We start from the raw sequence: 27,117 nt of genomic DNA, 5'->3' as shown, positions 1-27,117 counted from the left end.
GTTGAGAGTTGTCTGTATTTGACACAAGATAATTTCCAGTAACTCTAAAATTCACATTAACAGCATATAAAGCATAAAAATGATGTCAATGTTCTAATCTTCCAGAAGATTAAGAATGGCATTACATCCACTTTACAAAAAAACGGAAAATTAACAGAAGATAAACACAATCAGATTGTTCATCTATCTGCTCTATCCATTTGAACACCAACCCTAATTGTTTATGTAAAGCAATCCTTACTTACACTGTTAGATCTACAGACGAAATAAGAGTTTGACAGATGAAAAGCAAAGTAAAAATTGCAAAAAAGACTGAGTTGGGAAGATCTAAACAGCAATACTTGCTGAATGCCAGATACAGTTTGAAACTGTGCAAAGCACCAAAGATTCCAAACCCACTTGGGATCATACTGTCTACACATTCATTTTTAAAGTCTGAATGAATACATAAGCAGTGTATTAAAACTGGACATGGATTTATGCAATATGTACACTGTAGTGGAGCAGCCAACTCAGCTGAGATGAGTTGAAGGTGCTGCTTCTAAATTTCACTTAAATCCTTACAGAATCCTTTGTTCACGTCATGTTCGTGCTTGTTATAGAACACAGACTGATGTGCTGGCAGTTTAAAATTAAATAGGATTTGTCTTGAATGAGGATTTAGCTCAGTGATTAAAACATCATAAAACATCACTATGGAGTGACTAGATAAAAACTACAGACTCCCCACCTTATTTGCTAGGCTGTCCTGTAAAATCTCCGACTTCCTCTGAACCTTTAAGAGATGTTCTTCCTGTTCTTCAGCTTTCATTTTCTCATTGCTGAGGAGTTCTTGATGACATTTCAATTCCTTTTCAGTTTCAAGAATCTGAGTTAAAATTAGATCAACAAATATTTTAAAAGTTATGAGACGTTACATGAATCTACTTCTAACACACCAGACTGCTCTATTTCATAGGAGTCAAATGCTTGTGAAAAAAATCACAAATTGCTTCAGTCTGAGCATAGAAAGTTACATGTTTTGTATTTGAAAAGTTTATTCTAAATAAAGACTGCCAATTAGAATATTCACAAGTAATTAGCATTTAATGTAAAGAATTGCACAAAATATGCTATAAAACATTGGATGTACTTTCTACAATTCTTGTTTCAAAGAAGAGGAACACAAAGCAGAGATGTGAACTTCATTCATATTACTTTAACAACTGTTAGAAATAATGAAACTAGATATAATGACTTCACATGAGACAATTTTATCAGTGGGACTATTATCAAGTGATTTTAAATTATTTTTTATTATTATGGGAGTAGTATTCCTTATACTAAATCTCTAAATTTCAAGTTTCATAGCAGTACGACTAACACTCAAAAAATACCTAAATTCAAATGAATCAGTGGTACCATAGATTTGAATCATCTACAGATTACCGAATCTGAATAAGGATTGCAGCTCAGCACTGAACCAAACTACCACCTTCACTGTTGTGAAGATAATTCCTTATCCAGAAGCAAAATGAAAGTCTTTGAATTTGTCACTTTCAGTGATAACTTCAGAACTTGACAGCAAGATATACTATAACATTCAAAAAATACCACTGACGTGTTTTGGTAATTCAATATATGCATTTGCTCATTCCTTTCTAAATGAAGTAGCCTCAGATAAGATTTTTGAATGAGCTTGTATATATCCTAAAATACAATTCCACAAGACAGAAATTAAAGCACACCGGTATTTTTCAATTTGGATATATAATATCCATAAGAAATTTTTCTGAAACTTTCCGAAGTTTCAAGAAACAGCCAATCTGCTTTTCAACATTTGTAATTATTATACTTAAATCAAAGACAAAGCACCTTATTAATACTCTCCTGTAAGTTAACTTCCAGTTTGTTCTTCTCTGCTTGAATACATTCCAGCATTTCTTGGAACTGATCTCTCTCCTGTGCTAAAAAATCACATTGTTTCTCCAGTTCTTGAAGTTTACTGTTTTCATGCTCTGTCTTTTCTTTTAGTTCTTCCAGAATCTGTTGCCTTTCTTTAGTCACCAAATTTAAGTCCTCATTCAACTTGTCGATCTACAAAGATACAAAATTACAAAATCAAATACAGTTTAGAAACAGGAATTTTTGCCAATGATTATTATTATGAGATCATCTATCAAAGGCTGAGGGGAGACCTTATTGCCGTCTTCCAGTACCTGAAAGGTTCTTACAGTGAGAGTGGGGCAGGTCTCTTCTCACTAGTGACAAGTGACAGGACAAGGGGAAATGGCCTTAAGTTGCGCCAGGGCAAGTTCAGGTTGGATATTAGGAAGAATTTCTTTACTGAAAGGGTGGTTAGGTACTGGAATAGGCTCCCCAGGGAGGTGGTTGAATCGCCATCCCTGGATGTGTTTAAGAGCTGTTTGGATGTGGTACTCAGGGATATGATTTAGCAGAGGTTTTTTAGAGATAGGGTACTGGTTAGGCTGCGGATGGACTTGATGATCTTCAAGGTCTTTTCCAACCTGGGTAATTCTATGATTCTATGATTCAAAGCAGTAAAATGGCACAAGTTACTCTAAGTACCTTTTCCATCTCATCAGCCCTTGAGGAGACATTCTGTAAATTAGTTTTAAGAGGAGTTTGTTTATTATTGTACTTGCCTTTTCTTTCAGTTTGTTTATTTCCTCAGTTAACTTTTCTTCAGTGTTTTGTAGTTTCTCTTCTCCTTCCGCTAGCATATTGTTCTGAATATCAGCTTGCTCTTTCTGATGCTTTAGTTCTTCCTGCAGGCTTTCCATTTCTGTCAGAACTTCCACCAACTGCAGAACAAAGTGTTACATAGCTGAACAGCCAGTATGACTTTCTTAAACACTGCTTATACAGAGTTATGAATGGTAAGACAAAGCATTTAAATTTCTTGGAGAGAACTATTTGAAACTGCAAATTCTTTTCGGAAATAATTATTTGCTGCATTTCCATTTAATTTCAGAACATAGCAGCTTAATTGTTCTTAACTGCCTCTCAGGCCAAGCTTGCCTGAAATGGAACCATCAAAATAATCATATCTTCTAGGCAAATGCTTGGAATATTGAATAAGCACTATCCTGCTTTCAAAACAAGGCATCAAGGCAGATAAATGTAATAGCAAATCAATTTCATTTCTGGATTTAGCTTTCTCTTTCTCAGCTCACTCTTGATTGAAATAGTAGAAAACAGTAAACTCTTAAGCTTGGATTACTTCTACTGTTCAGTGCTAAATGAAAAGCTACTGTAGGTCAGAAATGTAACAGGAACTTGTGGAACATTTATCCAGCAGGTGGACAACTGTGGTTAATCCAGAGTGGGACCACAAACAGCTGCAAAGGAAAATGAAGAGAGAAATGCCAAAATCCAGATTGGACTATTAGACTCAATTTTTACTTTACTTCTGCTGAGATCAAATGAAGAAAGAAAGGGACACTGGACAGCTGATAGCTCCGGGACTGAATGAACTGAATGATATAAAGTGCCTTTAGAACAATTATTTAAGAGATTTGATACATACTTTCTCTTTGCTTTCCTTACAATCAGCTTTCAACTGGTCGTTTTCTGTTTTAGAGACCTCTAGCATTTGCTGTAGCTCATCTTTCTCCACATTAAGTAAAGCTATTTTCTCAAGCTGCTGAGAAATGTCCTCCTTCATTATTCTTTCTGTTTGTTCTTTTTCTGCCAGTAGTTTGCCATACTCAGAAGAGACATGAGTCAGGTTTTCAGTTACTTCAGTGAGCTGAAAGGACAAATAGCTTATTAAGATTGCTGATATTTCTATGCATGCTTGGAAAACAAAACAAAAACAAAAAAAACAACAGTAACTCTTTAAGTGGCTTTTTTTATCTCAGTTATTAGGTTGATGTAGGAAAAGTGTCACTGGATTGCATCTCAAAAGCACCACCTACACATGTGGGTTGTTACAAAAAAATTTACAGAAGAAATATCCATCAGTTTACTAATGATGCAAACAAGTAACATCACAATTTTATTTATGTGTTAATTATATTTCAGTGTTTCTATTCCACTAGAAAGTGTAAAACCTACAGTTCACAATAATTCCAGAAAAACAACTCCACATTAGATCTGTATCCACAGCTTGATAGAATCAAGCCTATTTTTTTTTCTTAGCACCACTAGCTTCATACATAAAAATAAGAAGGAAAAATAAAATCATAATGAGCACAGCAAGCAAAAGAATGGGCTAAATTGCCCTTTACTCGCTTAGGTATCTTCAGAGTAACATAGCTGAAAGATAGCACGTTAACTATAACAACATTAAGAAGTGTAAGACTTGGAAAACAAACTGGGGTAAAATAGCAGCATTGGCATTTAATACTTGATCCTTCAGCACCAATGCACATTTTGTTACAAAAGCTGTAGCTTACACATCAAATGGCAATTTGGTTACCTTTCCACTGCCTCTATTGTTATGGCCTTCTTTTACAAAGTAGTTAAGAAAGGCGGAAAGCTTTAAGTTTGTTAATACATTTATTGAACCCTTACAAATTGTAGTCTGTAGAAGACAGTATTTATTTACTTCACAAAACTAAATCTGACCTTCTTCTCCAGTTCAGTTGTTTCCTTCAATGCATCTTGCACTTTCAAGAGTTGACTTTCTTTCTCTGAAATACTTTCTTTCAGTTCCACAATGGTCTCTTGATGTTGTTTGATGGAGTTTTGAGCACATCGCAATTCTTCCTGCAATTCTGAATTCTTTGGACACAAAACAGTTCAAATAAATTAAAGCTTGAGTATCATTTCCAAAAATTATGACAGAAGTTTATTAAAGACTTTGCCTTGAAGGAATGGAACAGTTTTTCTTACCATGCTATTTGCTTCCTGTACAGTGTTTCTCAAATGGTCTCTCTCATTTTGGAGATTCTCCAGTTGCATTTTGAAATCATCATCTCTTTCTGTCATAGAGCTCATTTCTTGACAGTCATTCAGTTTTGCAATAAGATCTGTCTGTTCCACTTTTTCAGATTCCCTGTTAAATTCACTTGCCTTTCTTTCCTCCATTTCATGCAGTTTCTTTTTTGTCTGGCTCAGCTCCTCTCTTAGGTGAAGTAATTCCTGCTCAACAGATTTTTCTCCAATCACTGATTCCTATTTTACACAGGAATAGAAGTCAACACGTTTAGGGAAGCAGTCATAAGAGACAAGCTATTTTATGTAAAATAAACAGAACCTATATTTTAAAGGAATTTGTATATGGAAATTAATAGGATTTGACTGAATTCAGTGTTTCAAATTTCTTGAGAAAATACATATATAGGTAACGTTTGAAAAGATGTCTTCTGAAATAGGTTGCCAGAAGCAGAGCTTCACAGCTGTGGTTTAAGCCTGAGGAAAAACAAATATACTACAGAGGTCTTGTCCATATATCTACTCTTAACATTAGATAAGACCATGAGGATCTGATCAACCTGGTCCTGGTATCAGATCTGAAGGTTGGTGACTCTGCCTATGGCAGGGGGGTTGGACCTTGATGATGCTTAGGGTCCCTTCCAACCTAAGCCATTCTATGATTCTATGATAAGATGTCAAGACATTATCTCTTCCAAGTCTATCCACCTCCCCATAAATATTACTTTACACACATGCTTTATAAATTTATATTTTTCAAGTGCATTTATGCATAAAAACACACACAAATCAGCATGCTCAGTTAAGGAAAATGTTGGATGTACAGGCCATCAACACACTTTGCCTAGGAAAAAAAGCCAAAAAGGTTTCTGTGCTTTGAAAAAGTGATCACCATTGCTTCCAGATAAGCAATTCTTAGGTTCAAATACTTAATTACAGTACCACATCTCTGTGCAGATCAACCCATAATACCACCATCCTGTGTCAAGATAAAATTCTATTTAGAGGAAACATTTGTCGTAGCCTGCTATTAGTCACCCAGATACAACTGATAGCACTGGTTGAATTGCCTTTAAGGTAAACAATACTGCTTGTGGTATCTGATGGCCTGCAGTAGGATCCTTCTGTGGATTATTTAGCAAGCTATTATCACTCAAAGTAAAGTTTAAATATGCAAGCTTTGTATTACAAACTTAGTATAATGCTTACCAGAGTTCCTTCTCCATGCTCTTCTTTTTTTAGATGTAAACTGTCCAGCTTATCCTGTAATGAATTCCTCTCTTGTGTAAGGGAAAATATTTCTTCCTTCAGCCCCTGAAGCTGGTCACTTTCTCCATGGCTTTTATTTTCTGCAGCAAGCCGGTCTCTTTCTGCTGTGATGTTTTTAAGTTCTTCTGTCATCTGTGATAACTACAAAGTATGCAAAGATAGCATCTTCAACAACTGAAAATGAAAACTAAAATGCAAAAACTTTCATTTGTTCTGCTCTGGTATTTTTAAACAATATTTTAATATTTTATTTAATAAATATTTTAAACAAATATTTAACAAATTCTAACAAATCTGTGGGAAAATCCAACAGTATTTGGCCTTTCTGTCACCTGTTTTAAATGCTTATATTTTAGTAGCATTTTTTCTCTAGTACTGGCTATGTTTTATTTAGAAAATACCTGATAGGACAAAGCCAAGTATAAAACACGTCTCCATCTATTTCTATGCTTTAGCTCTTTTAAGAACCAGCTAACACTAAGTTAACATTGATTGATGTATTGGGTCTTGTAGTGTTTATTCTAGTGTCATCTATTACAGATTGGCCTGCCAAAGAAACTGTTACTGAAGCTACTGCATGGGGTCTGTACACTTAATACTCTTTTTGTCATTTTTGTACACAAGCTTGAAAAACATATTATCAGCTTCTTGCTACATGTAACAAACTCAGTTTCATTTACAGCCATGCGCTAAACTTCTCGTTGAGAGCAAAGCTTGCAAACCATAAGCTTTGTTACTATCCTTATCTCTTTGCCATCTAACTTCACCAGTAAAGTTGGTAGCTATAGGACACATTAGTTATGGAAAAGTTTATAGTACATTATCAGTTGTTAGATAATGATCGGTAGAAATTCAAGCTATAAACACCACTTAGTTTTATAGAAAAAAAAAAAAAATTCCTACTGAAGGTCTAGAAAATTTAAGGGCAATCAGAAGAGACTGTAATCAGACTGACAAGATTTGCTTTCACAGTATTGGGAAAAACACTAGAAACGTTTTAGTTTTGAATGATTACAAAACATCTTACCTGTGTTTTAAGTTCATTAATAGTTTTCTCGTGCATCTCCTCAATACTCAAAATCTGAGTCTCTTTTTCAGAAATAATTTTCTCCAGCTTCTTAACAGTTTCCTGGGATTTCTGGAGAGAACTCTGTGCATTTCTCAGTTCTTCATGTGCTTCAATGTTCTTTAGAGTAAAGAAAATCCATAAGACAGAAATGCTATTATTATTCTTGCCACATTAGTAGGTACTCCTCAAAGCACAAACAAACAAAAAAAACCCCAACACACCAAAGACCAAAAAAATACCAAAGAAAATTCACTCCCCTCGTCCCCCATATATTTCAATATACAAGGCTTGCTCTGAAAGTAATGCCTCCTATTTTATTATGTTGGCCTGCATCAGAAGTGGGAGTGGCACTAGAGGTAGAACCTTCTTACCCACAAGCCATTACATTTTGTTACTGTGAGATATATGGCAACAGAACAGTTTGACAAATTGGTGTCAGATATGGAAGTGCATATGAAACAAAGGTGTGTCATTTAATTCCTCCATGAAGAAAAAACAAGCACCCATTGACATTCATAGAGTCCATAGAATCACTCAAGTTGGAAAGGACACTTGAAATGTCACCTAGTCTGACTCCCCTGCAATGAAGAGGGACAGACACATCTCAGTCAGGGTCAGATCAGGTTCGCAGCCTGGCCCAGCCCAGCCTATCCTTGAATATCTCCAGGGCTGGGGCAGCCACAACATCCCTAGACAGCCTGTACCAGTGCTGCTTTACCACCTGTATAGTAAACGTTTTCCTTACATCCAATCTAGATCTTCTCTCTTTTAGTTTGAAACTATTTGCCATGTTCTGTGTTGAGCTCATAATGAGCAAAGTTCACCCAAAGGAGTGTATTTTGTAAAAAAAAAATAAAACAACAACAACAAAAAAACAACAACAACAACAAAAAAAACAAACAAAAAAAAACACCAGACAGATATTAGGCCCAGGAGTAGATAAGATAAGCAGATTATCAGTGTCTTTGTACCACCAAGTCCCCATCCCAGCACTGTTCTTCTTACAGCAGTACATCAGGTTCACCCAATATTGTTGTCACCTAGGGTTGCCTAGGGGACTACTATAGGTCACAGAACCTGGCCACAGTCTCCACTATGCTCAACACTGTACTATTTAATGGCATACTAACTGCACTCCGTTTACAGGGATATGAGAACAATCTGTACCTTCATTTCCCACTGAGGAATGTTATACTTTAATTCTCATGTCACCTGTAGCAATTATTCCACATGCATTTACTTGGGTCCAGAAGCTGAACCTGCCAGAAAACTTCACTGTCCCTTGCTTAACATTTATGGAGACAGTGGATGTTAGCAGTTAGGTGGTGGGTAGTACATTTCAGCACTTTCTAGTTCTTCGCTAGCAAAAATACATAGCTAATAGTGGTGATTGCATGGAAAAACAGAATTTTGTAGCTGAGAATTTGCTCTATCAAATAGTGTTGCTTTGCCCTTTGTTGAGGTTTCCATGAAATAAATAGGAGGTATTACTTTCAGAGCAACCTGCATAGTTCAAGTTCTTTTATAGTCTTTCTCCTTAATATATACAGTCCACTTGAATGAAGTCAGAATCCCTACCATTGAAACAGTGTCCTTTATGTCTTCTTTGAGCTGGTCCGTCTCAGCTTGGAGAGATTCCTCTTTTTGTTTCAGGTGATCTCTTTCCTGAGTGAGAGTTTTTATTTCTTCCCTGCATCCACTAAGCTGCTGAAGAACTGCCTGGATCTCTGAATCCTTTGTCTCCAATCTTGCTTCCATAACCTTTTCTTGCTCTTTTAATTGTTCCATTTCATTTAGCTTGTGGTGAGCCTGAGCAAGCTCTTCTTTTACATGAAGATGATGTTTGTGCTCTGCTGTCTTTTCTTCCAATTCTTTCATTTTGTTAGAGAGCTTTAATTTATAAAGGAAAAGAAATAAACACATTCATACTCATATAAAAAAACAGTATTATACGTGATCTCACAGATTCCTTTGCTTAGACAAGTTAGACAATCCTTTCACTCTTCATAAGAGTAGGAATTTCATCATTTCACTAACTCTGCATTTACAATCTTGTCTACATTAATTATTTGTCTCCAGAATCTCCTTAGCACGAAGTCTTGCTAAAACACAAACACACAAGAAATGGTAGCCTATCAAATCCACAGCTGAATACGGCAGCCACATAATTGCCAAAAGGCCTGTCAGAAATGCAAGCACGTTAATTTTCCTTCTCCTTCTATATGACTGTTTTTTTCCCTTTCTATTTACCAAGAAATGCAGTGATTCTATGTGGTCTGAAAGATATTCCATTTCATCTCTTTTAAATAAAGTCCTCAGCAGTTCACTGATCAGAAAGCTTTGTTCCTATGAATTCAGAAAGAATAGGCGATAGCTGCCTATTTAAAATATATCTGCATAATGAAGAATATAATAAGAAGAATTTAAAAAGTACAGGAGAACACATATCCTTGAGTAGCTTGTTTATTTGCCTATGAAGAAAGAGGCCATTGAGATGCATAAGCCTGTGCATCTCAAATCTTATCCATCTGGCACAGTGCAATTGATATCCACAACTAGAATTCCTTTTACAGCACTATACCTTCAGAACCACTACTTTATATTTTAAAAAGAAGTCATTTGGAGAATTCTTAGCGTATGTCAAAAAGAGGAATATGACACCAACCTCTAATTTCACATGATCCAAAGCTGTTTTAGACTCTTCTGCATCTTTAGACAAATGTTCTATTTGGAGCTTCATTTGTTCATAGTTTTCTGACACAGCTAGGTATTTTTGTTCTAGTTCTTCATGGAGCTGTTTAAGCGCTACATATTCCTGATTAGAGTTTACATATTTAAGCTGTGCATCTGCTAGATCTTTTTTTGATTTTTCAATTTCCTCAGTCACAGAGTTAAATTTAACTTCATTATCAGCCGCTGCAGAGAGCAGCTTTTCTCTTTCCAATTTTAGTAAGCTTAACTCCTCATGTTTTTCAAGAATCTGTTGGAAAAAAGAAATAAATTAACAGCATTTAAACATCAGTATTTGTTATATCTGTATAGTAGAAAACATACTCATGCAGGCTTAAGAAACAAATAAAAGCAAACACAGAGTGCAGTACATAGCTAGACTGACACAATCCCAATAAAACAAAACCTAAACAATACTTCGGAGAGAAGGGGGGAAGATGAATCCTACTGGATTCAAAATCCATTAAAACTCTTCCCTTCTAACTCTTAAGATGTTTTTTAAATATTTCCTTTCACTGTTTTGAGGTAGGACTGAACTAACATGGCAAGCTATGGCTCTCAAACTGATTAAGTACTTCGACGTATTGACACTACTTGCAATACAGATTTTATACAGTTTTTAACATCTACTTAATGTATTTTTTTTAGAAGTAGGCCAATGGAAGGTTTTGGAACATTCTGCAAAATATTCACAATCGGGTTTGTGCAAGATTACTTGTCCTAGACCATAACTGCATAAAATCCTCCTGTATCTGCTACCGAGTATAACAAATTTGTGAAGTCTTAGGAAGAATCTGTTGGAAAAGAAGTATACTAAACTGTGCCCTACCATGAAAAAAGAAAGTCTGCTTGCAAATTCTGGAAAGTTTAAATTAAACCTTTGACTCCCCAACCAATGTTTCTACTTAGAAGTGTTAATATTTACTCTTTACCCATACAGACAAAAATTCGGTTTCGGGATGGGTAAAATGGTGTATTGAATAAGGACAAAACACGTAGCTATCAAATGAAGACCATGGTAAATAAACAAGCTTTGTACTAGAAATACTTCAATTAGTTATAGTGGACTATAACAGAGCACTCAACTCTTGATTTATTCTCGAGTGTAAATATCAAATACCTGAGAAACAACAGCATAAAGAACTTTGTAAAGTCTTGTTATTTGATTCAAGACAACTTTTTTTTACTGAAAACTATCCAATAGGTCTCCATTTATGTGTTATTAGTCAAGCACAATATAAAAATACACAAAAGAAAGACAAGCTCCAGCATAGTTAGATTTTTCTTTACCTCTCTTTGTTGTATCTCAACAGTATTTGGTAGAGCCTGAAGTTCCGAAAGCTCATTTACTTTTTTTTGTAGGAGTACATTCTCCTCCAATGCTTTTTCTAGTTCTGCTTTTAAGTCAGATGCCTTTTTTTCCAGGTCCAGAAGGGAAACCAAGTCTAGATAATCAGCAAGTTTAAATTAATAAGAGTGTTAGAGAAGAAAAATAGGTTTTAATTTAAGCAGTTTTCATATCATATCATGCTCTGGATGTCAAAGTCTCCAAAGACTATTTTGTAATTTGTCAGCAATCAAAAGATTGAACTGCTGCTTTGAATTTGGTCATAACTTGGTTAGACTGGCATTCAGTTTATTTCCACTTTCTCCCTGATATCCTTCCTTGACTTGACTGCCTTTGGTGACACTATGGAAACTGTAGTTTTACAAATATGTTAAGAATGTGCTAATGCAGAGTGCCATCAGCGTCAGAGATTCTTAACAAACACTTCAGTGAGAAAAGAGCAAAAACTTTCCCTACATCCCCCACCTCAAATGGAGAAAAGGAAAAAAAGGGAAGGGGAGAGGAGAAAAGAAAAATCATCAACTTAAACAGAATAATACCTTTTGGAACTTTACCCTCCATCAGTGAATTTAGCCTTGTGTTTTCTTGAAATGCAGACTGCAACTCTTTCTGCAAGTCAGCTTGCATTTTTTTGTAGCTGGCCTTTCCTGCTTCTATTTGTCTTTGATAAAGTTCCACATCCATTTGCATTTGTCTGTGATTATTTAAGAGTTCATTCTTCAGGAAAACAAAACAACATGCTGTTCATACACAAAATACAAGTCTACCTGCTTAACAGTTAATGATTAAATCTGACACATTTCCTGTTGTTGATCTGAACAATTTTGGCCTGGTCTAATAGAAATTGCCACCATTAAACAACTTCATTTTTCTTAGAGTAATGTAATAAAATGTATCTTACATTCAAAGTCAGAACTATAGTCATTTTCCCTATTTTATCTTGACTCCTTCAAAACTTAAAAGTCCCATCCCAGTTTTCTGACTTAATAACTTACTAATCTGTTCCCTATTAAAATCAGACTTGGAGTCTTCTGTCCTAGGAACTCTTCAAAGACTGGTCATTTATTCTCCTTTCTCATGTCAGACAAAACTCCTGCATAACAAGTCTGATTTATTTTTATCTTCTCCTTGAAGATCTGGTTTCCATGAGTTCCATAGTGAAAACATTACTTTGAGTGTTAAGTCACTTGTCTCTACAGATATTCTTCTGGGAGCAAGCATTGCCCAAACAGTATTTTGTACCACTACAAAAGCAGTTTAAAAAGTAATTACCATTCTCTCCTTCAATTCCAAATTTTCTGTTCTGAGAAACGCAGATTCTTTCTTGGCATCCAAGGCTACGGTTTCACTATCTAAGAGGGATTTACTCAGCTGTTGAATTTCCTCAATTAGTTTATCAGAATCTCCCTGAAAGAGACAAAAACTCTAAAAAATAAGACGACCATAATAAAGCAAATGTGATTATTCAGATTTGGTTAAAATGTAGAAGTGACTCAGAACGCGGTACATTACTCCATCTGAAATGAACAGTAGCACTACACTGAGAGCTGGGATAAAGTGCAGAATCTCCCATAGCTTTACTTCAGAGTACTGCTATAAAATAAGCTTCTTGCAGAACTAATACTGAAGTAATTGGCATTTCAAGCTTCATAATATAATTAAAATCTGTTGTGCATCAGATTTTCATCGTAACAAGGCTATGCTTCAGTTTAACTCACTTCCAGAAGAGCAAAACTTAACCTAAGCAACCCCAGCAGAAAACTCAATTTTACCACTGAAAGAGATGTGTCCTTTTTTTCCACTTCCGCTTTCTGTAGTTCTTCCACACGATTTTGTAACATCTTTATTTTCTTCTCTTTCTCTTTTAGTTGTTCCAGTTTGGACTTTATTTCTGCCTAAAAGTTACAAGAAAAGAGAAGAAAGTGAAAAAATAATAAATTTAAAATAAAAAAAATCACAGTTCCCAATTTGTTTTCCTGATAGGAATCTCTAAGAGTCCTTTTTATGTAATAAGCATTATTAAGACTAGACATATCTTCCTCATAACTGGTAAGATTAACCAGAGCCCAATCAAGTCTGGATCATCCATACCAGACAGAAAAACCAAACCATATTCCATATCGATCTTACTGCCTGCAAGTTTATGTGCCAGGCTCACCTCAAGTTCTTCATTGTAGGCTTCAGCATTTGAAACTGTATTCTTTAGGTTGGTAATTTCATGCATTAGTTGCATCTGTGGAGCAAATTGAAGCAGAATTGCAAAGGATGTTAGAAAGCACGCACACCAACAGTTTTAGTTGCCATCACTGTGCAAATAAGCAAGCTCTGTATCTTATTCTCTTTTCTATTAGTAAGCAAATCACAGTTTCAACATTTTCTTCAAATTAATAAATGAAAAGGTCTATTTCAACTTCACAGCAGTTAGAAATGGTTCAAGTACAATTTAGTCTGCAACAGCTCAAGAAGTGAGAGCAATGTGATCAAAGCAATTCATGCAGAAATCATACAGATATGGAACTTCCAACTCTGGACATGTTAAACAGTCTTTTTTGGACAACGCAGATATTAACGATGATCTAATCGCTGACAAGAGGTATCAAAACTGAGTTTAAGTAAGCAAGCCATGAATGCGTTCAAGTTGCATTCTGTGAAATGAAGCACAAGCGGAAGACTAGATATAAAAGTTCTTTTAAAGTGGAAGAGCTCTTCCCTTGGTCTTTTGGTCTTTGTTAGAAAAGCTTTACAATTAGTACTCTTTTCTGAGGATTTCTGTATTGTTACAAGTATAGTAAGAAGAAAATCTAATCCATAATTTTCAGGTCAGACGATAGCTGTAGAAGATAAAGTACTACGCTATCTGACAGGTGTAACTTAATGTTGTTTTTCAGTATTGAGTTTACCTCATTGTGCCTCTACTGACCAAAACTGGTTATTTCAGCTACATATGTTGAATCAAGTGTGAAGTACGTGACCTGTCAATTATGCTGTAATTACTCTGCTGTATAAGTATTGACATTTTCTATTTTATATATTACGTTTTATGGATTGTCTTCAGACACTGGTCTGCAGAAGTGATTTGCTCAAAAAAGTAGTTCTTGCAATAGAAGCTCGTTTAGAATATCGTTGTTCCTCATTAGATTCACAAAAGTTTTTCAGGGGACAAATGTAACAAAATCTGTTAAAACACAGGCTTCAGAGTAGACCTGATAAGGAAGCTAGCACAAATAGTCTATTAAAATTGTCCTCTCAATGTAACATTAAATACAAGCTAAATCGTAATAGATTATGCATCTGTTTTAAGACACTAAATCTCTGTAGGGAATGCCAGAAATAATAGGTGATCTCATTAAATTGTAATCTAAAACAAGTGTGAAAGGATGCAGCTTCAGCTTCAGCCTTAGCCTTATCGTAAGCCTAATGTGTACAAGCAGTCTTCAGCCAATGCAGCAAAGTATCCAGTTCCTTCTAGAGAAGGTACTGGGAAAGAAATGGAATAAAGTACATCTGTGTGTCATTATCTCAAGTGTCTTTTTTCTTCTGTAACTTATTTCATCATCTAGCCCTTGGGCATCTAGAACATTAGACCTTAGCATGTATCTATACATCAAAAAATCTTGTTGATTTCTGAAAGTCTTTTCATACATATACTAAATATATACACACAAAAATAGTATGGATACATACAGACATACATTTAACCAGACCTCAGCATGCAACTCTAAAAATTTAAGCCTGATTTTTACGCTCTCAATCGACTTTAAACCCTAAACCTTATTCTTTCTGTTGCTCAGTGCTGCTTATATCACCAATTGTTTTGAAGCAACCTCCAAGTAGCGTTCTGTAGACCAAACTCTAGAAAACATTTGAGTACAGAGAATACAAATCTATACTTCAGTGAACTTTACCTCATGATCTCTTTGTGCTTGTTTTTCCAGTGCTTCAAATTCATCCACTTCTATCTTTTCCTTCAGTTTCTCCTTCATTTCATTTATTTCTGATTTCAACTGTTCATTTTCTAATACTAACTTATTAAAGTTATCTTGCAAAACATTGATCTCATTTACAGCAATATCCTGAAGAAAGAAACATGACAAGCTTTAAAAAAGGCTATTGGAATTTCCATCTTTTTTCAATGTGAATACAAGTCAGGCTTACCTTTTCTATGGCTAAAACTTCACAGAGTTGCACAGATTCTTCAAAGTCTCTCTGAGTCTAGAAAAAGAATTGCTTTCAGTTAACTGATCAACAAGATCAAGCAAATTTATTATAATCCTTATTGCTTTTCACTGCCAGCACTACTTAAATATCCAAGTTTACTGGCTCGTTCACAACTAAAACATACCACAACTTCACAGAGATGACCAAGATACATCCTTACTAACAAGGTATAATTATTAAAGATATATAACAGAATATAGATGCTCTACAGATGAGTACAGATGTCTTACTGAGAACCACGCAATGAATATACACTGTGTTAAGTGCTATAGTTTAAACCAGTAGTCAGCTATAAGCACAATGAAGTTCACTCACTTTCCCCTCCCAGTGGGACAGAGGAGAGAATCAAACAAAAACAACAAAGTGGAACTTGTGAGTTGAGATAAAGATTATTTACTGAGACATACAAGGAAGAAAAAAGAAGAACAGTAATAATAATAGTGATGATAATACACTCACAAAATAAGCAATGCAGAAACAACTGATCACCACCCAACAACTGATATCCAGCCAATAAGCAGTGGGAAGTCAGTAAGCCCACTCAGCTCACATGCTTTTAAAGTTTCTTCACATGATATCAAATGGTTTGGAATATCTCACTGGCCAATTGTAGGTCAGCCTTCCTGGTTCTGCCTCCTCCAAGCTCACCACGCCCCTTAGCCCCCCTTGCTAGTAGAACAGCACAAGAAGATACGTCTTTGGCTCTTTGCAGCCACTGCTCAACAACTAAAACATTCCTGTGTTATCAACACTGTTTTTCTCCCAAAGCCAAAACATAGCATCATTCCAGACACTGTGAAGGAAGAACTCTGTCCGAGCTGAAACCATGACAGTAAGACAAACTGAAGACATTATGATGTTACCCAGTTCATGTTAGGTCCGTCAATCCATTCTGTTTCTTGAATTTGATCAGGACCATTAAAATATTGGTTGTCACGTCCAGAACCCTCCATTAACATAGCTGAAAAGGAAGATGCATCAAAAAATAATGAACAGAAGTAAGCTTTTAATTGGGAATCAAGAATTTTATCAAAGGTCTCATCACATTGGAAACAATGATTCAGCAACAAAGATGTAACACACAGTAGGACTTCTAAGTCTCGTGATTTTCTTTTATGGAAGTGAACAGCACTTCAGTTCAGTTTCTGTGCTTACACTGAACAGCCTATCACAAGTTAATGAAGATTAAAAAAATCCAGAATATATACTTATATATAGATTAGGAAAAGTGTTTAAGGGTCAAGAAAAAGTCCAAGTAACAGTATTCTGCAATATTTGAAGACAAGATATATTTTTCCCATACGAAAAATTTAAAGCAACTTGACAGATGAATGGGTAATAAGGCTGTACAGAGATGCAATTCAGCATCAATACTGCTAAGTTATTATCTTATCCTCATTCCAGTTCTCTTTATTCCATGGTCTAGGTCCTCTACTAAGTCCTCCAACTAAAGTTTGATCTTTGAGTAATGATTTTTCCATGTCTGCTGACGTGTTGAGTTTTACTCCTTATCATCCTCCCCTTCCTAATTTTTTGAGGAAGATGTTAGCATTTTTAAAAATTTGCTTACAAGTGCATTTGTTTACCAAAACAAACAAGAAAACCTCCCTTATGCTCTTAGAGGTGACCTTACTTCCTTTGAGAAGCTAACCAATGCTTATGAAGTTATCTGACAGATTTCCTACTTATAATTTCACCTAGAATGGCAAGACTCAAGCTTCCAAGGCTTCCATTTTTAAAAATTAAACGGTTTTATTTCCATCACAATAGCTATCTGCACTATTGCAGCTGAATCTACTCCACTTCCAGGCAGTATTCTTTGTTCACAGACAAATGTAATTCCCTTTGAAAGCAAAGTCAGTGTTTTCTGGGTTCCCAGAACAGCTTGAATAGCATAGTGGCAACTAAATGTATTATTAGCAAGTGAAATGAATTTTTAATTTAGATTTATAAAATAAAGATTGTTATTCATTTTTAGGTCTCCATTTAAGTGCTGCTTTACAGAATTTTTCGCACAAGAAAGGATACTTACAATCCTCAGCCTCTGGTAGTGATGACAGAGATATTTTCATTTTTTTTGTTGTGGTTAACGTTGTTTTTTCAAAGTCTTCAAAATAGTCTGCATTTTCCTGGTTTATTTTACCAGGAGCCCACGTAACTCTCCTTCTTCTCTTGGCCTTTAGAGGGGAGAAAAACAAAACTAGAATTTACAGAAAGTAAAATTGATGCTCTAACTGGAGAATGGATGTTGTGTTAGTCTCGTGTTCCAGCAGTCCTGTATCCTAACCAGCTGCTTATTTTTTATTTGAACTACAGTCTGAAAGCAAAGCTCTTTGCTGTCTGTTCACTGCAAAGCAGCACTGAATACTCAGAAGTTATTTAAAAATTTACTCCTTCAAAACACTTGAGAAAATCACCTAGACTATCATTTACACTTATAATCACATTAAAACCAATGGCTAAGGACTGTTTAACTCAAGTTTTTTTCATTTTTGCTATAATCTTGTGCATTTGTATTAGTTTTTGACAAGTATTTCAGAATGACCAAAAAAGATCTAGGAAATCTGCTCTTACTTTAGCATTCTGTTTTGATGAGAATGAGGCAGAAGTCACCAGCATCTCAGTTAAGTTTCGTATTCTGTCCTCCTGCATTTTTTGAAGAGAATTCTTTTCTTCCAACAGGTGAGCCAGCTGATCTTTTTCCATTGCATGAATCTGAGTCTTCATAGACACCTTCCATAAAATCAATAATAAATCATAATGATATTAAGTGTATCGCCTGAAACAGTAGTTTATAAATTACCAGGATTGAGAAGTAACAGCATGTACATACACTCCTTTAAGTCTAAAAGAGTTATCTCTAATCTTTGACAAAAACTAACAACAGTCTACAATTTCCCAGGAAATGTAGTATTTAAGAGGTTAAAATAACAAATCAGTTACAGACTTTTCTAGAGACTTAAAAATTCTCTAGTAAAAAAAAATATTATCTCAACCATAACAGGTTTAGGATGACCTTTCCACAGTGGTAGAAGCCCAAAACTCACCCAGAGCTACAACTGTTAAATAACACGCTTTTCTAATGTATGTTAACTCTTAAAACTTTAGGTACTGATAATTCATTCTATAGTAAAGAGACTGCGTTACAGTAGCTAGCTATTTGGCAACTTAGCCATAAGCTTGTGATATTTACATATTGGGTAACATTCATGTGATTTTCCAACAAACATTTCTATATTTAATGGAAGTACTTTCCTGACTACTTAGTATCTCAAAATATAACAAGCAAATCCTTAGGTGGCAGTTTTTACTGCAAACTATTTTTTTTAGGGAAAAACTCTGACTTTTTATTTTTAATTTTTTTTTTCTGACTTCCCGCAGTCCCAAAAAATAAGGCATCTTCGGATGAGTTATGTAATCTAAACAATTTGTGTCAAAATGTGATTTTTTTTTCTCCATGCTTTATATTTTATCATCTTATCTCTTACAACTCTTGCAAGATTCTCATCAACAAGTACTATCTTTTTTTGGACAAAGTTGAACTTAAGAGACTACGCTATTTAGTGGGATGCACCCACCTGCTGCTGCTGCTGCCAGCTCTCTCCACTTCCAAAACGGATGCTCAGCCTATATGTGATATAGATGTTGCCAGTGATCTTACACAGTTGCAGCTTACTGCAGCTTTGGCTGAACATCAGTTAGGAGGGGAGAAACAAAACTTCATTTGGAAATTTTAATTGTAATACATGAGTTAATTGGTTCTGATTCTACATAGAAGTACATACACATACATGTTACAGATAATATACACTACATACTCTGTATACACTACACTTTATATATAAACACTGTAAAAAGAAACACAAATGTGTATATATACACACATTACATAATAAATGCACTAGAATTCATACTTCCTCCAGTTGCTTCTTCAAATCTAGAATTTCTTTGCGATATCTCTTCAGCAAGGCATCATCGTCAAGTACTTCATTGACTTTTGGAGTGTTCTTCATTCTTTTAGCTGTGTTGGCAAACTGGAATAGAAACCATATTCTCTCAAATACAATAGTTAAATAAATCAAAAGTGTAATTATCTCATTTTTCCCCAACAGAGTTAAAAGAGTAGTTGACTGATAAAGAAAAAACACATTTAACCAAAATTACACCTAATCATTTTTAATTAATATAAAGATCATCACTAGGTTCAGTTACTCTCCCTTCATGTAGAAGCTGCCTAAAATGTTATTAAAGACTTGTAGTTCTGCTTGCAAAAGGAAAATAAGAAAAAAAAGAATTTATCTACTGCCACTGAGGCAGGAGAGAAAGCTTTGTTTCAGCTGCTTAAAAGGCTTCAAGCTAGCCAACCTAGCATAACAAAGTGAACAGGAAGAAACACATAGTATGAACTGGATGTACTTCATGTCCAAAGTGAACAGAGGGCCTTTAGAAGATTCAATCAACTGAACGCCCCCCCCACCTACTACATTTTTCCCCCACGTCATCATTATTAATTCTAGTCAGGATAATGCTTTAAAAACAGGCAAAAACTTTTACTTGGAGGGTGCTGAGCGTCTCATCAAAAGAAACAGGAGTTATTGTGCAAATGATAACTGTCTTTGCATTTCCTCCTAGGGAGTTCTGCAAAATTCGAGTCAGCTTGCAGTCTCTGTAATTTATGAAACTGGTGGGAAATGAGAAGAAAGAAAAGGAAGAAATATATTACTGCACGGAAAACCAAATACATTTTCTAAAGGTGACATATCATTTGAAAGAGTAATCAATACAAAATATAATCTTAATAAATTAAACTGCTTTATGTATGATTTATTAATGACTGATCTCAAAACAGGTATGTCAACAGAACAGCTTACCCGGATGGGTCATCACAAAGTTTTTTGATAACTTGACCCAGAATGAACAAGCTCCGGTTTATATTGCAGCCCTCCTTCAGTCGGACACCTAGGCATTACACAATGTTTTAGTTGAAAAACAACAACACATTTTCAGTAAGTTTTTCTGCAGCATTATTCCCAGAGTTAAATGACAGGTACCACACCACACTGTTACCAGCATTAAATCCTCTAGGATAGTCTAGATTAATCAAATTAGTCATCTATGAGAAATTAGCACTAATAATCTTTAATTTGTAGGCAGTCAGAGCCATAGAAATATGAACTGTTTGCAAAGTTCCTATCATATCTAGACATAGTCGTATTTTGATAATATTGGCATATACAAAAAGATCTAGTAGAATCTAAGTATAATGAACCAGGTTTTGATACAGCTTTCTGGTTATTCTTTATTAAGAGAGAATATTAACCTATGTTATTCTCATAATACTTTTTTTTTCCATTAAATAAAGTTACAGGCATTTTTGTGCTTCATGCTGTCATTTAAATTAAGCTTGATTGTTAACAGAGCCATTTACTTTACTCTACACCTCTAAATGTAATAGTCCCTATAAGATTCTAAGGATTTCTTTACTGTAAACTATTAATTTTCACGCTTTTAGTTCAATATGTCACTTTTGCTGGATCTGCTACTCTAGAAAAGCCATATTAGTACTGAATTATTCACCCTGTATAGTATTTCCAGTATTTCCCTGGGCAGATCCTGCCTGCCAAGTAGAATAGATACTATGTATAAATAACATCACATACATCATTTCCTTTCCATCATAGGCTCTAATTAGATGTTAAATAACAGAAATGGTCATCAGAAGAGCATCATCTAACACTCACCCTCAGATCCTGTTTGACTAGCTCTTTCACTACCTGCCAGATCTACCAAATTCTGCAAATTAAATGTATCACAGGTTAGTTCTCAGTGCAATTTATTTTAAAGATTCTCCTACTTCTATGAAATTCTTAGCACAGACTTAAACTAAAATTATTCTTCAGAAAAAACAAACACACTCTGAGTGCTCTTATTATTGGAAATAACCTGCAGCTCCATAAAAACATCAGCCACCACTTTCAATGCACTTAAGGATATGAAACAAGATCATATGAATTCTATCAATGCTATGAATGAATGCTTTTTTTCAACCTTGCTGTGCAGCTTCCCGTACCCTCAGTAAAAGGCAAAGATCATTTCTCAATACAGAAGTGTTAACTACAAATTCAAGCCTTAAGAAGCTGAATCAGCTGTCTCTCTCCTTGACTGCCATTCTGAGGATAGTAAAAATAGAAATTAGAGGTCAGAAGAAAAAACTTCACTCTGAATATGGTTCAAAATTGACTACAACTTCACAGCATCTCACAAAGACTCCACTGAGCAAGGAGCCTCTGCTTGTAGTAGCTGCTGTTTCAGAACTATAAAGTCCCGTACTAACTTCACCAAGCAGTAGTAGAACAAAAAGGCCAAAAAAAAAGTCATTAAAAGCCCGTTAATAGAGGTTATTACATAATCATAAGGAACAGCAATACAGGAGATGGAGTGTTGGAAGCGTAGGGTTCACTAGCGATGAAGAGATGGGAAAAAAGTGGGCAATAGTTCACTCAGATACTGCACATCAGAATTCCCTTTGGTGGGAGGATTATCCTCTAGATAACACCCAAGGAATCTCCCTCTATACAGATGATGAGAAACATGACACATGTAAGAAATGTCTGATTGAAATCAACAAGACATGCTAATAATGTCATTATAAAATAACATTCTTTTTACATACAATCTGCCACTGTAAGCTCTCTATTTAAATACCAGTTTAATGACATCGTACCAAATGGGACACCATCACTGCTCCATCACAGTTTGCATTTGCAGGGTCACTTCGTTCTCTGCTTTCAATTATCTAGAAGAAGAAGTAAACAATAAGTTACTGTCTTTTAAAAGAATAAAAAACCCAGCATTCTCATAGTGAAATTTTTACCATTCTGAAGATGGTATGAGAACGGCTGCTATGTTCGTTCATTTTTGTTTCTCCATAGTGGCGATTTTCTGTCAAAAAAACAATATTGAAATACTTCTGTTTATATTCCAAAACACTGATTTCTGAATAAGATTTTGAAGAGACATCCATGATTCTATACAATTTAACACTGCTCTAGAACATCAGCTGGCATTGACTAAACAACTTACTTTCTCCTTTTCTGATCCACTCCATAACTTGCTCTGGAGAAACAACCACTTCTTCAATCAGGTCTTCAACATATGTATTTCTCTTAAAAGAAACAAGCAATGATAACAACAACAAAATAGTAATAAATATTTTACAGGACTCTAAAACTCACATGAGTACACAAAGTTAACGTAACTATGACTTATTGTACTACTAAAAGTTAACTAGTTGAATATATTTTTTCTTTAATTTTTCTATGAATGCAGATAATGAAAATTTAGACTTACATCAGAACTATCACTTGAAAAAAAAAATTAAAAAAAAATAAAATCTAGAAAGTGTCCTAAAAATAAAACTAGTTAGGGAAATTCCCTCAGAAAAAGTACAGAAAAATATTTACCTTAATGTTACAAGGTCATAATCATACAGTTAATAAAACTGAAATCTCCCCAGGCTCCAAAAACATTGGCCAATTTAGATAATCAAAATAAATAAACGAATAAATGTCTAGTTTGTTTGCTACAAAGCTTAGCATAGAGGAAGAATCACAGAATCATAGAATTACCCAGGTTGGAAAAGACCTCAAAGATCATCAAGCCCAACCACAGCCTAACCAGTACCCTAACTCTAACAACCATCTGCTAAATCATATATCTGAGCACCACATCCAAATGACTCTTAAAACACATCCAGGGATGGCGATTCAACCACCTCCCTGGGGAGCCTATTCCAGAATGGAATTGTAATTTATTTTTCCCTATGGTCCATCTTACTAAATAGTTCTATGACTTTATCCAATCACAGAATCATAATTACAAGTAGAAGAATATCAATTTTGTAGATTACATAACAATGCTGTTAAAGCAATTCTGTGTATCTTTTTGAAGAATTCTATAACACTCTGCTAGGGGATCAATATCATTTCTGTGGTTTCATTAATGAGACAATTCTCAAGTATTCACTATTTTTATTAAATAAAAATATATTTTCTTGGAAAGCTTAAAGAATAAAAGCCTACATTTATAAACATTTATTTAGCTAAGCCAGCAACAACAAGCCCAGCTTCACTGTTGTTATTCTATTACATCATCTGTCCTTCTGCTAACTTTGAAGATAATTACACAGTTTGATATGGAAACATTTTTTTTACTAGATGCCTCTGAAAGCTTTTTCCCCCCCCATCAATACCAAGTAAATACAAGTGCTATTCTACATAACAATCATTACATTACATAACATCAACTTACATTAAAATCCTCACGAATTCCTAGAGGCTTTTTTTTCCTTATGTTGCAAAGCAAATCTGTGATGGTTTCATTGTAGATTTCCATGTAGGAAACTCTTAATAAGAATTCTCTATCTGGAATCTAATGATCATTGGAAATAAATAAATAAATAAATAATCAGCCTACAGAATAAACAGCTTTTAATGCAAGTATTCTGAACTCAAAGTTATACACTTGGATGTCATTTCACAAATTTCTTTTCACTATCTCCTTTCCACACAAGCATCTACAAATACAGACCAACTTATTTCTATTCAATCTCTTCCAAGCTGTATTAACAATGTATCATCTTCAGCAAGCTAAAAAAATCAAGTTTTTACACAGCTCTACAAAAGTGTGGCAACAGATCTTTCTCTCACTTGGCTGTCCTTTCCATATTAAATCCACTCTTGTTTAAGCTTTCATCTCTCTGCATGCCTTGACTTAACTTTCTTTTTACTTGGATTTACTTCACTGCTGCTGCTTCTTTCGCTGCCTCCACTGTAAAGATCACTGGGATGAAGGCTGCACAGTGGATTGCAGCACCATGGAAAGTTTTCTTGGCTTAGAGTCTATTTTTGTAGATTCTAAAATACTCTGCACCCCTTGGAACAGTTGACATATCACATAACTGATATCAATAACCTGCAACCCTCAAGGCAGAAGTGTTCTGTAAATGATGTTCTAATTTATACCTTCTCCTTACACCTAATTACATTGCAGGATTTAGGCTCTCGAGTTGCTACATTTGTTGCACAGAATTCTTCCCAGTAAACAAAGGATGACATAATAATACACATTCATTAATCTGAAAATATGCGGCATAATATTATCAGTCCAGCTGGGTTTCACATATGTCTGTACAGATAACTACAGTAGAGCTGGACAAAAGCCAGGTATATCAAAGCTACTGCTTTTCCTCAGAAGGACTAACAGAGCTCCACGTTTGAAGTTCAGGGTTCAGGATAGCCATCTCTAGTGGACTCAGATAATCAAGAAAACTCAAGCAACAGTTTCATAATATGAAGTCAGTTTCTTGCATGCTGTTTCTGACATTCTCTTATCAGCCTGCTGTTCCATTCCCTGGCACAGAGGGATGTTTATATGGTACAGTCCTAGGGAATCCCTTCTAGTATGGTTCCAGCCCATGTTATACCAAAATTCATAGACTCTAGAAACTCTTAGAATTGGCCAATCTGCCTATGATTCTTTTGAACACCTGAAATAAGTAAATTCTTTTTCATATTCTTCATACTTAAAACAAACAAACAAACAAGTCTTTAATATTGCTGACTTTTGGAGCAAGTTTTAAAATAGCAGAATAAATAATGAAGATCCACATAACCTTGTCTATGCTGGTAATTCAAGTTTCATGCGAACTGTTTTGTTATTGACTTGATTCCAGCTACTATGTTATTTTCTAACTAATCACATCTCTGCAAGCTTAGCAAGGTAACTGCAACATAGAGCCCAAATACAGTTTGTTTCCTTCATAAGTTCCTTAGTGCTAAAACTCATTTCTCTATAACATTCAGATATGTCACTAGCCCTTTTAGTTAATTCAGCTTCATAGAGACACCCACCTCACAAATAATTTTGAAGACATGTTGAATTGCCTTAGGAATAATGCCCAGGGAATCATTGTTTCCCATCATCGTGTACGTCTTCCCTGAGGCAGTTTGTCCATAGGCAAAGATTGTTCCTAGGAAGATGGTTACATTTTGTTGATTATTTAGAAGTTACATTATACAAACAGGAGTTAAGTACAATTTTAAGACTTACCATTGTAACCTTGCACAGCTGATTGTATAATTGGCACAGCTACATCTTCATATACTTGCTGAGTGTTGTCGCAAGAGTGAAAGACACGATCTTAAAAAAAAACAAAGAAAATAAAGCATGTTAGTGCATTGCACTATGAGTCAAAAACAAGATGCCACCTTACTTGGAAATGTTGACTTCAAATCCAGTGTCACAAATATTACAGCTTTTCATAGGTAACTCAGACATCAAATGTAATTGTTATACTTCTATGACAGACTTTTAAAGAAGAAAAAAATATTAAGCTCAGAACCAAGACCAATCAGGAATTTGGCTTTAAAGGCACATTCCTGGACCAGCTCACAACAAAGTCCTGTGTGCCTCAGTGGTACACTTTCATAGCCGTGAGGCTGGGAGTTGGAGGAGAACTACAGTGCTGCAAAAACGGAGGTGACTGCTGTTAGCATACTTTCCAGTCAGATTAATGAGGGTCTATGCAAGCAGTGAAGTTAACTGACATAGGCTAGTTTAGCAATAGGGATCTGTACATTATTTAGCAAAAGAAATCAATGTGTACTAATTCTAAAGCTTTCCATTTCAGCTTTGCTTGGTTGTTTCCCTCAACGACAACCTTGTTTCCCTTAATAATTCTGCTTCATGAGAAGCCCTGGAGACATAATAGACTACTTTTATCTTCCTGCTCACAAGGTGCAAGGACTTTTCCCTCAGATTTCTCATATGTTGTTTTGGGTTATAGTGCACTAGGAGAGTTGCTCATTATGACATACAAGCAGTGGAAATTTACCAAATTGGGGAAAAACAACAAGAGGCCAGCAAAAAGTCACCATGATGAAGATGATGATGGAAAAATGAGGAGGAATTAATTACCACCATAGGCCCCTACCATGCACACCCAGAAGGACACTAGCATGTATCAGTGAGTTCTTGGAAAAGAACACGTATGTATACCAGTGTTATAGAGTGATCTGAGATAGTGTTCCTGATTTGTCAAGTCGCCTGGTACACACCAGGGAACGATAAGGGAATGCCGGGTGACAGTTGCTTCCTCATTCTTACCGTAGTTGAAGACTTTTGTACCATTCACTTCCGAAACAGTGTTGCCCTCACTCTTCCAGTAGAGCGATATTTTGTCTTCTAAAGCACTTTCCCTAAAGGAAAAGACTCCCCGTTAACCGCGCAGGTTGCACTGCGGCTTTGCCCACCCGCCGTGGCCGCCACTCCGGCCCACCCCCGGGCCGTACTGACACCAGCCCTCCCCCCTCAGACCCGCTCCTTCCCAGACAGGCGCTCACCTGGCGATGAGCGGCCGTACGCGCACGCAGACCGTCACGGCCCCCTCGTCCGCCATCCCCACGATCACTGTGCAAAAGGCTGCGCTCGCGGGCGGGTACGCGCCGCTCCGACGGAGAACCGCACTGCCCCCGCGCACTACGCCCCGCAGACTGAAGAGGCAGCGCCGCAACCGCTGCCCGAATTTGAACTGCTCCCGGGG

General features: G+C 35.7%; 1 protein-coding gene across 1 annotated transcript in view; it reads right to left on the bottom strand.

Moving 5' to 3' along the window:
* The window catches only part of CENPE (centromere protein E), a 38,147-nt gene extending 11,072 nt beyond the window's left edge, over positions 1-27,075 (bottom strand). The window contains exons 1-32 of the mRNA XM_072335253.1: positions 26,918-27,075; positions 26,682-26,773; positions 25,626-25,715; positions 25,427-25,545; positions 23,826-23,945; positions 22,599-22,680; positions 22,390-22,457; positions 22,240-22,311; positions 21,257-21,308; positions 20,387-20,474; positions 20,070-20,196; positions 19,430-19,549; positions 18,090-18,248; positions 17,548-17,692; positions 16,379-16,476; positions 15,453-15,509; positions 15,203-15,370; positions 13,456-13,530; positions 13,070-13,192; positions 12,570-12,704; positions 11,837-12,014; positions 11,240-11,394; positions 9,885-10,199; positions 8,798-9,109; positions 7,178-7,336; positions 6,091-6,291; positions 4,840-5,121; positions 4,573-4,728; positions 3,530-3,751; positions 2,646-2,804; positions 1,855-2,076; positions 731-868 (exon numbers count right to left, since the gene is read on the bottom strand). Of these exons, the coding sequence (XP_072191354.1) occupies positions 731-868; positions 1,855-2,076; positions 2,646-2,804; positions 3,530-3,751; positions 4,573-4,728; positions 4,840-5,121; positions 6,091-6,291; positions 7,178-7,336; positions 8,798-9,109; positions 9,885-10,199; positions 11,240-11,394; positions 11,837-12,014; positions 12,570-12,704; positions 13,070-13,192; positions 13,456-13,530; positions 15,203-15,370; positions 15,453-15,509; positions 16,379-16,476; positions 17,548-17,692; positions 18,090-18,248; positions 19,430-19,549; positions 20,070-20,196; positions 20,387-20,474; positions 21,257-21,308; positions 22,240-22,311; positions 22,390-22,457; positions 22,599-22,680; positions 23,826-23,945; positions 25,427-25,545; positions 25,626-25,715; positions 26,682-26,773; positions 26,918-26,973 (4,545 nt within the window). The 5' untranslated portion in view covers positions 26,974-27,075. The remainder of the gene's footprint in view (positions 1-730; positions 869-1,854; positions 2,077-2,645; positions 2,805-3,529; positions 3,752-4,572; positions 4,729-4,839; positions 5,122-6,090; positions 6,292-7,177; positions 7,337-8,797; positions 9,110-9,884; positions 10,200-11,239; positions 11,395-11,836; positions 12,015-12,569; positions 12,705-13,069; positions 13,193-13,455; positions 13,531-15,202; positions 15,371-15,452; positions 15,510-16,378; positions 16,477-17,547; positions 17,693-18,089; positions 18,249-19,429; positions 19,550-20,069; positions 20,197-20,386; positions 20,475-21,256; positions 21,309-22,239; positions 22,312-22,389; positions 22,458-22,598; positions 22,681-23,825; positions 23,946-25,426; positions 25,546-25,625; positions 25,716-26,681; positions 26,774-26,917) is intronic.
* Positions 27,076-27,117: the final 42 nt, after the last annotated feature.

Source organism: Excalfactoria chinensis, chromosome 4, assembly GCF_039878825.1.
Source record: "Excalfactoria chinensis isolate bCotChi1 chromosome 4, bCotChi1.hap2, whole genome shotgun sequence".
Taxonomy (NCBI): Eukaryota; Metazoa; Chordata; class Aves; order Galliformes; family Phasianidae; genus Excalfactoria; species Excalfactoria chinensis.
The sequence above is the reverse complement of the archived record's forward strand: the minus strand, read 5'-3'. Positions and strand labels throughout refer to the sequence as shown.